Below are 12,554 nucleotides of genomic sequence, written 5' to 3'. Positions count from 1 at the left end.
CCTGCAAACCTGGCGCCAGCCCCAGCTTGTCTGCAGCCCGGGGGGTGAGGACGGACAACAGGCTGCACTGGTCAACACAGCTACCTGCAGCTGTTTAAGTTATTTAAAATAAAAGGAAATGTAAACTGTGTTTGCTCACTATGGGACAGAGCAAATATAGAGTATTTCCATCATTGCAAGAAGTTTTGTTGGACGGAGCTAGAATTACACTTGTCGGTGGTTATTAGCTCCATAATAATCTACGTGACATTGGGAACGGCTTCAATAAGCCGTTCTTACCAAGCTTGTGAGCTTTGACACCAGCTTTTCCCTCTGATCCTTCACACACGAGAGAGAGAGAGAGAGAGAGAGAGAGAGAGAATACTGAAGCACAAAATTGTCTCCATATTTTTTGTTTTTGAGTTTGGGGATGAAGAGATGGCTGTTAACACGCAGTCATTAGTACCTGACTGGAAGACCTCCGTGCTAACTCTAGTAAACAGTCTTTGATGATGTTCTCTCTGCTTCCTGCTAATTGCTTTTAATGACGCAGCCCACCCTTGCACTGCCTGGAGGGATGGAAGAACTAGTAACATCATGCTGGGTTTTGAATGGAAAATATTCATTTTTCTTCCCATAAAAGAAACTACAAATCAAGCTGCTGCCAGTGGCTGACACTGAAACCATGTCACCCAACAAGCCGGTGTGCTGTGCGGGTCGGAGCTGGCGGTCTGCTCTCCTTTACAGCAGCGCCGCCTTCCAGACAGAACTCACAAGCTCTAAGCCTTCCAGACCTAAGGGCTCCAGCTTTTATGCTGAGGAGGGTACTGGCTGTGTGTCCCTCCATTTGGTTATGAGTCAAGACAAGCTTCTCAGCGTGTTCAGCTCCTTTTCCCAATATTTTGTCACCTATCCACGACTTCATGCTTGATGCGGAGGAGCTAAACACATCACTCACATCAGCGATGCCCAGATCTCTTTGCCCTTTGCCATTTTAGTAGTAGACAGAGAAAGAGGAACTTGTGCAGGATGACAGAAGAATTAGCCAAAAGTGGGAGGAAAACCGGGGCGGGGTGGGAGGTGTCATACAAGTCATGAGTTTAAGCTTCTGGAAGTAGGAAGCGCGGTCAGCTGCGCACCAGATATTGTCACAGTGGAGTTCCAGGTAACCTTTGTGTTTCTTTTAAACAAACATTGATAGCACCTTTGCAAGCAGCCTGGTGGTTTCCTCCTGGAACTCTGAGGAGCAGCCGCTGTTCTCTATTCCTCTATGAATGTGAGGATGTCTTGCACAAGAGACCTCCCCCGTTCCTAGTTCTCCCTGTAGCATAGCCGGCGTTGCTCTTTGTCCCTGTCCCTTCTTCCCAGACCTGGGAGACACATGTTTCTGATGTCTTTCTCGCACCTGCTATTAAGAACGGAGGGAGCTTTTTTTCCCTGAGTTTCTTGGCCCTGTCTCTCGTGTATGCCTTTCATTCCGATGATATTTTGTTACACCCATTAGAGTGCTGCAGACACTGCAAATATTCACTGGATGAAGAAATTTATACTGAAAGGATAAGTGGCAAGATTCTTTGAAGTTTCCAGATGAATATATCTTACAAATGAGTATAAGTTGTGCAGTTTACCCCACAGTATGTTTCTATTAAATTATGCACCACTTACATTTCTTAATTCCTGTCCTCAAGATGTATTGAGTATAATCACCGTTCTGTGATTGTGCCACACTGCCTCACTGGCTTCAAGTACCAGTGCTACCCCGAGAGCCTACTCCAGCTTGAGAAGCAGGCATTCCTGCAAAGAATGGGCTGAGACCTCACTCAAAATATGACCGCCTGTTCAAGTTCACGTCTCCTGCATCCTTCCCAGCATCCTGGCACCCTTCAGTCACTCACTTGGCCAAACGTCCCACCTCAGAGGTAGCAGGGAATGGAAAGCCTTACTGCAGATCCCCAGCTGGCTCGGGGGTCATCACAGGCCGTGTAGACATGTGAGGGATCCTGCTGGGGAGTGGGGCCACAAAAGGCTGTCACGCAGGCCCCGGGAGCACTGTGGTGCTCAAAGCCTGGCCTCCTCCACAGTTCACAGCTCCTGCTGAGAACTGCAGGTCAGGTTCCCAAATGTGTTCTCCTCAAGGAAAACTGATAATTACACATTTGCCTAATTAAAATGGCTGTGAATTACTCAGGGAATGACTTTCTTTGCTCCCTTCAAAAGGCTCTCCCAGAAAAGCAACCTGTGCTTTGTGTATATATAACATAATTTTGAAAATTTAGCGATTCCATAATTTTCTAGCCATTAAATGACCCTCCTTTTCCCTCTCAAATCTTTTCACCAGAGTTTAAGTTCGTTCAAATACATGGGTTTCCGTGTTGCAGCCACATTCAGGAATCCTGAGCCCTGCTTGCGGTGAGGAAGGAATCGCACAGGCACTTGCCTCGTGGGGATCAAGTTTGGGTGTTTTCTCTGTGTTCATTGTGCGGCTTTTACTTCCATTCTTCAAATTTTTTTTCTATTAAAAGAATCATGGTTAAAACATGGTTTTTCAGTGAAAGCAATTCTAGATAGAAAACCACTTTTCTTAAGTGTAATGTTGAGCTTGTTAGAGTAGCCTCAAAACAGTTTGCGTTTGTGGCTTGCCCAGGGTCACAGAAGATGCCACCAGAACCTGGTGTGAAGTGGCTTATAAGCAATGGATGCTCTGTGCCTGAAGCATCTTGACCAAGTCCTCTTGGGTCTTCATTTATCAATTTAGCCAGCACCAACTGAGCACCTTTTATGTGCCAGGTACTGTGTGTTGGGACATTGCAATTATGAAGACAGTGGCTGTCATCAGAGAGACCGTGACTTCTGCACTCTCTCAGGTCCTGATGAAATCCTCTTCTTCCACCAGTAACTGTTCCCCGCACACCCCCTCAGGGCTGTGGCAGCTAAAGGGGAATACTAAGGTGGTTAATGTGGGAACTAATAATGCCCGTCCAAGCCGAGTTAGTGGCATGAAGATGCTGGAGCAGCTCAGAGGTTGGGCCCTTCAGCCACCGTGGTCAAAGAGGGCTTCCTGGAGAAAGGAGCATAGAAGCCAAGCCTTGACAGCTGCACCAGCACCGTGGTCACAGTTGGAGCTCTGTGTCTCCAGAAAGCGCTTTTTGCCTCCTTCCCCTGCCTCACAGGCTTACTCAAAGTTCTTGTTACCTGTGCGGAGCTGAGAGGTAAAGTTGAGGGGTTCTAGGCCCTGGTCATGCCTACCCAGAGAACTAGACTCTAGAGACAGGAGCATGGTCACGAGTGTCCTCACTCTGGATAAATCCCTGAATTATTTAGATGATTTCCTCATGACTCCCACCCCCTGTGTGTATCTCTACCATCCTACTAGCTCATCCATTGATTGATTTGTGTGTTAGCTCAGGGACAGGTGTTCGTTGTACTAAGATACGGTCACTCTGGATAAATCCCTGAATTATTTAGATGATTTCCTCATGACTCCCACCCCCTGTGTGAATCTCTACCATCCTACTAGCTCATCCATTGATTGATTTGTGTGTTAGCTCAGGGACAGGTGTTCGTTGTACTAAGATACGAGCTTTACACAACCCTCTCAATAGTCTGAAAATCTCAGAGACAATGCAGAAACAGGAAAGTTCCAAGAAAGCTGTGTTTTCTACATCTCCCTCCCCACTGTTGTCTAAGTCGATAAGGAATGGTCCCCATGGTGGTTACAGACACTGGTAAGACACCCTCTGGAAACGAGCACCTCAGAAAACCAGCTGCCGCTGAGCTTGAAGGATCTGATGACTTTCCCAAGGGTTACCAGATGTACACCAGGCAGGACAGGTGACCGCTGAATACCAGAATGGAAAGGGGAATCACTGCCCAGGGATCTAGAATGTATTCTTCCTCGAGACGTAAAATCAAATGGATTTCTTTTTCCTCCAGGCAAGAGTATTATGAAATAACCATGCTGATAGTTCTGGAAGCCAGAATCACTTACCTTGTGAACTTGTGTTTTTTTTTTCTCAGATAAGTTTTGGTATTGCCGGCTTTCACCAAATCACAAGGTCCTGCATTATGGAGACCTGGAAGAAAGTCCTCAGGGAGAAGTGCCACATGACTCCTTGCAGGACAAACGTAAGTGGCGCTTCTGTATTGGAGGCCTGAGTTTTAGTTTTCTGGTTTTTTGTTTTGTTTTGTTTTGTTTTGTTTTCCCAGTGGGAAAATGATTTATTACCCAAATAAACATGTTAGTTTGCTAGAGTAAATTTTATCAAAACTTATTGTCCGTGCAGTAAAGTCAAAGTGGTTGGCAGGGGGTGGGGAGGGTTTGGGGTGGGTGGGGAGTCCTCAGTGGTGAAGATGTTGGGAATTGAGTTTCTGACTTAATCCCCAAGCACTCAGCACTTTCTCCTCAGCTGCGTTTTCCTAGACCACCAAAGACAGCTTGTGTGCTGCTCTTAGGCGTTAGGGGTAATGCTGATTCTCTCCGACCATTTTTTCTTTGCCTTGTTACTTTATCACCTCGCCAGGAAAGTGGTCTCAAAAGGGCTCGTACAGCTAGAAAGTCTGCCTAAATGGGTTGGTACTTCTACCCAGGCACTTTGGGCTGCAGAGAACAGAGACCCATCCAGAGGAGTTCACACGGAGGCCTGAGTTTTGGTTGGCTGGTTGTTTCCCAGTCACAATATATCACACAGCAAAACTATCAGCCTGAATAAACCCTTTGGACGTGTCTCTTCTGGTTGTAAGTCTTGGCCTGAGCAGTCTTACCAAGTACAAGCCTTGATGGAGTCAGGATTTGGGACTGACAGGAGAAACCATAAAAGGCTGCTCAGATGTCTCTCCTGAAAGATGTAAACTTGGGGTTCGAACGTCCACTTTTTACATTACTTATCCAGGTGCTATTTCAGGGAACAAACACAATATAAGACTGATTCTGTCAGTTGTCCTTTTCTGATGACGCAAAATAATTTCACATAACTTCCATGCTTGACCCCTACCATATTTATTCATTACAGTTTAGTGTATCCCATAACTATAATGCAGAATTAATGACAGATCCAAACACGGCTAACTTACGTCAAAGAAATAACTCTGACGCTTTGAAAATTTATGATCAATTACATTCCATTGTTTGCTAAATATTTGCAAAAATATATATTATGTATATTTATTTGCTTTTTCTGTGTGTTGTCTTTTTTTTTAACATGTGTGCTTCCAAAGAGACAGTAATGTACAGGACTCTTTTGGCCCAACACCAAACCAGAAGATAGGGTGTTTGACAGTGTTAATTGTACAAATTAAACAAAGTATTATAGAAACATTGAAATATTCGAGGGTGATGAATTAATTTGGAAGAGAAATGAGATATGGTGAACGTAGCCTCAGAGGATATCCCAGGTAGAAAAATCAAAGAGAAAGAAAACAGTAGGACACTTAAGTGATCTTTAAAAGTCACCTTGACCCTGCAGTGTTCAGAAAAACATGTCCCAGACAGTGTCCTTACCCCTGAGTCTTACACCTTCCCTTCTGTCACCCCAGGGCCCTTGGAAGTCAAATCTGGTCTGCCTTCCCTACAGCTCCCAGCCATTGAAGGCAAAAATAAACCATGATTGGGAAACCTCCTGACATCTCAGGCAGACAGCCTGGAACTTTCTCTCTTCCTCCAGCTTAAAAATGGGACAATCTGGTCTTTGTGATGTCACTTGGTTCAGAAAGCAATCTCGTTTTCTTTCATAGAACTGCCTCCCCATCCCACAGTGTTGACACTGCACAGTCGGCTGCTACGGACAGCATGGGCCGGGGGCTCCGCATCTCTGCCGTGGAGCCCGGGCTTCTGCCTGTAGATGAGAACTGCCTCCCCATCCCACAGTGTTGACACTGCACAGTCGGCTGCTACGGACAGCATGGGCCAGGGGCTCCGCATCTCTGCCGTGGAGCCCGGGCTTCTGCCTGTAGATGATACCCTCCCTGTGGAGCTCAGAAAGCCTCCCACCCCACCATGAACAAGCTGAACCAGCAGTTGTCTTAAGTGTGGTCCTCGGGCCATGATCAGCCTTATTACCTGGGAACTTAATAGAAATGCAGATTCTCAGACCCCACTCCCAACCTGCTGCATCAAAAGCTCTGGGGCAGAACTGGCCATCTCTCTTTCAACAGACCCTCCAGGTGATTCTGATGTGCATTCAAGTTTGAGAACTGCTAATCTAGATATTGCCCGACACTCCACAGTGATTCCCCAAATGTGTCTTTCACCAAAGTACGATTTTTTCTTTTTCTTTTTTTTTTTAATAAAAAGTGAATTGCTACTGTGTTGCCAACTTTTAATTTTGGCAATAAAGAATGTTAGAAAATAAGATCTAACTAAACTTTAATATCACAATCCTTTCATAAAAGAAAGGACCCTTGATCACAAGAAAAGGCATGAAGGATTATTCTGGNACTGCCTCCCCATCCCACAGTGTTGACACTGCACAGTCGGCTGCTACGGACAGCATGGGCCGGGGGCTCCGCATCTCTGCCGTGGAGCCCGGGCTTCTGCCTGTAGATGAGACCCTCCCTGTGGAGCTCAGAAAGCCTCCCACCCCACCATGAACAAGCTGAACCAGCAGTTGTCTTAAGTGTGGTCCTCGGGCCATGATCAGCCTTATTACCTGGGAACTTAATAGAAATGCAGATTCTCAGACCCCACTCCCAACCTGCTGCATCAAAAGCTCTGGGGCAGAACTGGCCATCTCTCTTTCAACAGACCCTCCAGGTGATTCTGATGTGCATTCAAGTTTGAGAACTGCTAATCTAGATATTGCCCGACACTCCACAGTGATTCCCCAAATGTGTCTTTCACCAAAGTACGATTTTTTCTTTTTCTTTTTTTTTTTAATAAAAAGTGAATTGCTACTGTGTTGCCAACTTTTAATTTTGGCAATAAAGAATGTTAGAAAATAAGATCTAACTAAACTTTAATATCACAATCCTTTCATAAAAGAAAGGACCCTTGATCACAAGAAAAGGCATGAAGGATTATTCTGGGAATAAAGGACTGTCCCTTCTGCCGAATTAAATTAGCTCTATGAAAAATTCGCACCAGTGTCCTCACTGTCCCGCACTTGCTATTAACTGGTGAAAATTCACTGGTGAACTAGGAAATGTCTGGAGGCCACCAAGTTGGAATTACTGCTCGATACGGTTAGAGGCCACTACTGGTCAAAGCACCCAGCAGCTCTCCAGCAGGTCTCCCACTGCCCCGTTCTTCACCTGACCAAGAGATGGGGCGAGTGGTCTGAACAGAGCAAATGCAGCTTGATTCACTCCTTCCCACTGACCCCGGGACTTGGCTCTCCACTTACTGGACACATTATCTGTCTCCATTTTTATAGGGATATAATCCACTTCTCAACCCAAAGATAGGCATTTGACTGGCAGGCACGCCCATTCCAGCTTTACCTTCCCGGAGAAGGTTCAAGGGCATGGGTAGCACTGGAACCTTGCGCAGGGTCGGTTTCTGGGCTGTCCACAGGCTGATGCTCCCTAACTCTACTAAGACCCTCACCTCCAAGAACCGAGGGTGCAAATGCCTGGCTAGGAACCAGGAGGGCCGATGCCAGGGAGAGCCGGCTTGCCAAGGTGGTTGCAGGAGAGGAAGGCCAGAGCTGCACGTCTCCAAGCAGCTTTTGGTAGTGGCCATGGAGTGATGCTGGTTGTAGGAGAGGGTGGCAGCAATCCCTGCTGACAGTGCCTCTGACACTCTTGTCCACCCCTTTCCTCTGCAGCCTTTGCAGTCCAGTAATGCATACTTCTAGAGAGTTGCTTCATAAACAGTTTATGCATTGCAAGATGAGCCAAGAATGCATACTTGTGCAGGTGTGTGCATGCGGGAGGCACGTGTATGTGTGTGAGTGTGCTGGTGAGATTGTATCTGTCTGTACATGTGTGCCAGAGAAGAGGGTAGTCCGATGCAGCTACCCACTGTGCCTGGGATGAGAAGCCCTGGCCTAGGAAACTAAAGTTTGCTGCTTCAGGCCTGCCACCTATTTTGCATTTAACTCCAATTCCGCATTCTGCCTGGAGCAAAATAGCCACCTCTTGGAGCCCTTAAAAGTGAGAAGCCTCATTCCACTAGACAAATGAGACATTCCTTTAATTAACGTTAAGTGTCGTTGTTCTAGCCATATTTGATTGCCGTCTCTTGAGACCAGGGGTAAATTGTCTTCCGCCCCTTGAGTTAACCAGGGCTGCATATTGAGATACTGATGAACCAAATAGTGTCATTGAATCCTCTTAACACAGCTAGTGTGGTGCAGACTGAGGGCCTCTCCGCAGCGATCTTCTTCCCTAAAGGGTCAGGAAGTCTCTCTTCTTGTACCTCTGCATGTCAGGAGATGTGGCCCTTGAAAATCCACATCATTTCACATCCCTCCTCGCCCTGCAGTCCTGCCACCAGGCTTATAACCTGTCATCACTCCCATAAACACTGGACGCCATCGCTGTCCAACCTGGCCCGGGGCCTGCACTGCCTCTCTCTGAAAGAATCTAGGCCAGTGCTCCTCGCTGCCACATAGAAGGGGCCAGGAGGAAAGCACAGGCTTGCCCTGCCAGAGGAGATTAAGCTTGTCACAGTAGATGAGGATGGCGGCAGGCACAACGAGGCAAACGGGCGATGTGGTCACTGAAGCACAGTGCGTAAAGCAGGCCCTCCATCTACAGAGAGAATTACCTTTGATTACTGGTAATGGGAATAATTGCAAATGACATTTATTGAGTGCTTGCTGTCTGCCAGGCACTGTGCTAAGAGCTTCACATAAATTATCCTCTCCACAACCTGAAGAGGTTGAGATTATTGTCCTCGTTTTACAGAAAAAGAAACTGAGGTACAGAAAGATTATGTAATTTGTTCAATGTCACAAGATTAGTAAAGAGCAAAGATCTGAATGTGACCCTCCAACTCCACGGCCAAGACTTTTACCCACTGCTCTGCACTGCGTAGGTTAAAGCCGACAGTGGTCTTGGCTCCAGTGTCAGGAGTTAATGCTCAGAGCAGCCCTGTGAGCTAGTTAGCCCAGTGTTATAGGTCCACCCTGCAGACAAGGAAGCAGAGGCTCTGAGAACTTAAGCCCGCGGTGCCACAGCAGTAGTTGCGCCTAGAATTCAAATGCCAGCTCACTGATTCCAAAGACACGGCCCTTCCCACCACTGCTATGGGGCTGACCTGCCAAGTTAGAGACCAGATTCTTCACTCAACTGTCCTGGGATCAGCTGGTCCCTCCTGCGTGTCTCTATGGGCAGGAGCTTCTAGACCATGGAGCCCGCATGCAGCATTGCACAGGGCTTACTAGCTTCTTCCTGGGAGTCGTTCTGCCTCGACTCGGCTCCCAGAGGTGAAAGCTAGAAGTATTTTTATCATGGTGGCCACATTTGATTTTTCAGTGGTGTTTTGGTTTAACTCACAATTTAAGTTCCTTCCACAGATATTAGCAACTAAACAGTTTCCCAAACACATCTCAAGTAATAGTCACGTTTGGTGCCATGCTCAGCATGATTTGGGGCCTAGCAAGGGAGCATGGAGAAAAAAGAGCACTAGTCCCAGCTCTGTCCCCCACTAGCTGTGACATTGTATAATTGATTTTCTCTCTTTATGCCTCGGTCTTCCCATCTGTAAAATGGAAATATTGAATTAAGATTGTTTCAATTCAGCTCAAACTGAAAAATTGAAAGAAATGAGGCTATGACCCAGGCATTAAGAGTTGGGGGGGAGGGTGCTTCCTTCACCTGTGACCCTCCTGGTTCTCCTATCTCTGAGCCCCACTTCTTATCTAGGTTCCACATGAAAGTCCTGCTCAAAATACTAGCCTGGCTTTGAAGTCATCGGCAGCCCCCTGCTTCCTCCTTGGAGTGTAGATTCAAGAGGCTGTCTGACCCACTGTGTCTGCTCCTGGAACTGGAGAGGACAACATTTTAGCCTTTCTAGCGCCTAATCTTCCAGTGCATCTAGAGACAAACTGTGCAAAAAGCAACCTTTAAAAGCTGCACTGTATCTTTAGAATTTTGTGTTTTTCTTTGACTCATAATCCTATGAGTGATTTAGCAGCTTGTCTCCTTGACAGGGGACAATGCATATAAAAAACATAAAATATGTACTGCCACCAAACCCAGTGAAAAAGTGCCCTTTCTTCCCTGAGGCCTTCTCACTAGAGATTCTTAAGATTGTCACCACAACAGACTCTTGTATTATTCTTGTCCCATTCGATCTGCTGAGTTTTCAAAGCCAAGGGTCAACTTAGTATTTGTAAATTGTAGATATTCTCTTTAGTTCATTGACCATGTTATATATCATTTAAAAAAGACTTTCTACAAGACACTTGTGACTCAAACTCCATTTGAAGCTTGAGAAGGTTTTTTGAGTTGGTTTGCTAATTATATCACAAATTCACTTCAATCGTGAATATTCCATTTAAAAGTTAACCAGCTTCCCAAAGTATCCAAATGTCCCCTCCTAGGGTAGTGATTAGACAGCCAGATCAGCCACTGAGGGGAACAAGGCTGATCCTAGGTTACGAAAATGTATTTGAGGAGAACCAAAGACAGTGTTTGTGGTCAAAAGTAGTTTCAGAAAACACAGGGACTAGCTATAGGAAGATGCCAGTCCAAGGAGCCAAGCTTCTTGCAGAAAAGGGGTCTGAGGTAAAGGGACATCCCAGTCAGGAGAGGCTGCTGGGTTACGAAAATGTATTTGAGGAGAACCAAAGTCAGTGTTTGTGGTCAAAAGTAGTTTCAGAAAACACAGGGACTAGCTATAGGAAGATGCCAGTCCAAGGGGCCAAGCTTCTTGCAGAAAAGGGGTCTGAGGTAAAGGGACATCCCAGTCAGGAGAGGCTGCTTTGCTACGTTGTGCTGCAGGAACAAACGATCTCAAAATCTCAGTGGCTTTGGACAGTAAAAATTTATGTCTCATTCACATTAGGGAACTTGACATGGGTTGGCAAAGGACTGCTCCATACAGTAACTCAGGAACACAGGCCAGCAGCAGGGGGAAGAGAGAACAGAGAACAAGGTCTTTTCACTGCCTCAGCCCAGAAAGGAAGCACTTCCTCTAAAATTTCACTGGTCAGAACTAATCACGTGACACCACCTAGCTGCAAAGATTGCTGGGAAGTGTAGTTTTTCATACGGCCAGAAGGTGAGCGATGCACCATTAATGTCCATCCACCCAAAGGGTCAGGAATCAGGGCTGCAAGATGAGAGCAGATGTGGTGGGACAGATGGCAGGGGAGCCTGTGGAGATTCCTGGAAGGCTCATCACAAACCCACTCTTATTAGGGGTCGAGAGAGTGCTAGGTGTGTTGACAGATTTGGACAAAGTTCTTAGTGATTTCACAGTACCTAGAAAATGTTAGCTGTTAAGGAGGCTTCTTGTTCTATTGTTTTAATATTCTATGTATTATATAATTTTACCTTTATCTGACTGTCACCCCCACAAGTCTATTTCCCAATAAAGGTACATAAGCTTTAATTCATAGTTGACCCATTTCATAGATGTGTCATTATCTTCCTCATTAAGGGAGTCTAAGAATTGGTTACTCAAAGATCCCAGAGATTCAGATTCCCCCCTTTGGTAAAGCCAAGCCAATCAGCATGTGCTCCTAGATTCACAGCCCCTTGTGAGACTGAAGGACGAGGGGCTGGAGAGGGACAGATGACTCTGTGTTTCTTTAAATTAAGGTTCCAAGCCATCTACTGCCTCCTCTCTCTCCGTTGATCTTAACAAAAGTTTTAAATGCACAAACATTTTCATATCTTTTCTTATCTTCCTCCAACACCTGAGCAAGACATGAGATAACATCATTTTATCTAACTGCATTACTTTCAGAATCCCCTATCAGAAAGGAATGTTCCCTTGATTTAATTGAATTTAGTTTTGTTGTCTGTAAAATAGGGATAATAAAACCTGCCTCACAGAATTGTTGCGAGAATTAATAAGACTGTAGAGGAAGAGGGATTTTGGAGAGTGACAGTCGGATAAATTTTTTGAGGTAGGGCTGCTTTCCCTTATTATCCAAAACTCAGGAACTAAATAGATGCAGATGCTGTGCAAGACATACTGATAGATGGAAAGCCCTTGGCATTTCTCCTGGCACACAGAAGCTTTCTGTAATATCAGTATTAGTATCGCTGTTACTATGACAATCGCTTATTACTACTGCTGCTTCTAATGCCCTCAGTCTGAACACTACTATCATGGGTGTTTTTTCAGGTCTTTGTTTTAGTGAACCGAACTCTGCTCCTGGGCATAGCTCTTTCTATTCAGGGAGGCTTCTTACCGGAATATAAGAATATGCTTTAGTTTCTAGTCCCGGGATACTACCTGACTTCTCCTCTTTTCATCATTTTTCTTTTCTCTTGTTGCAGTAGTTTCTGGGATGGCAACCCTGGCAACAGGCTTGATGCTTAGTCCTGCTTCTTTATTGACATCGAAGCTTTCACATGGTGGAGTTACTTTCATTTTCTTTTGTGAATTACAGTGCCGGTTGCAGATATCAAAGCCGTGGTGACGGGAAAAGACTGCCCTCATATGAAAGAGAAAGGTGCCC

The 12,554-nt window shown here is 45.7% G+C and overlaps 1 protein-coding gene across 1 annotated transcript in view; it reads left to right on the top strand.

Moving 5' to 3' along the window:
* The window catches only part of LOC103610173 (engulfment and cell motility protein 1), a 52,315-nt gene that overhangs the window by 15,020 nt on the left and 24,741 nt on the right, over nt 1-12,554 (top strand). The window contains exon 3 of the mRNA XM_008594394.1: nt 3,997-4,104. Coding sequence (XP_008592616.1) covers nt 3,997-4,104 — 108 coding nt within the window. The remainder of the gene's footprint in view (nt 1-3,996; nt 4,105-12,554) is intronic.

Source organism: Galeopterus variegatus, unplaced genomic scaffold (genome assembly GCF_000696425.1).
Source record: "Galeopterus variegatus unplaced genomic scaffold, G_variegatus-3.0.2 Scaffold10702, whole genome shotgun sequence".
Taxonomy (NCBI): domain Eukaryota; kingdom Metazoa; phylum Chordata; class Mammalia; order Dermoptera; family Cynocephalidae; genus Galeopterus; species Galeopterus variegatus.
This window is presented reverse-complemented; position numbering and strand designations above follow the sequence as displayed.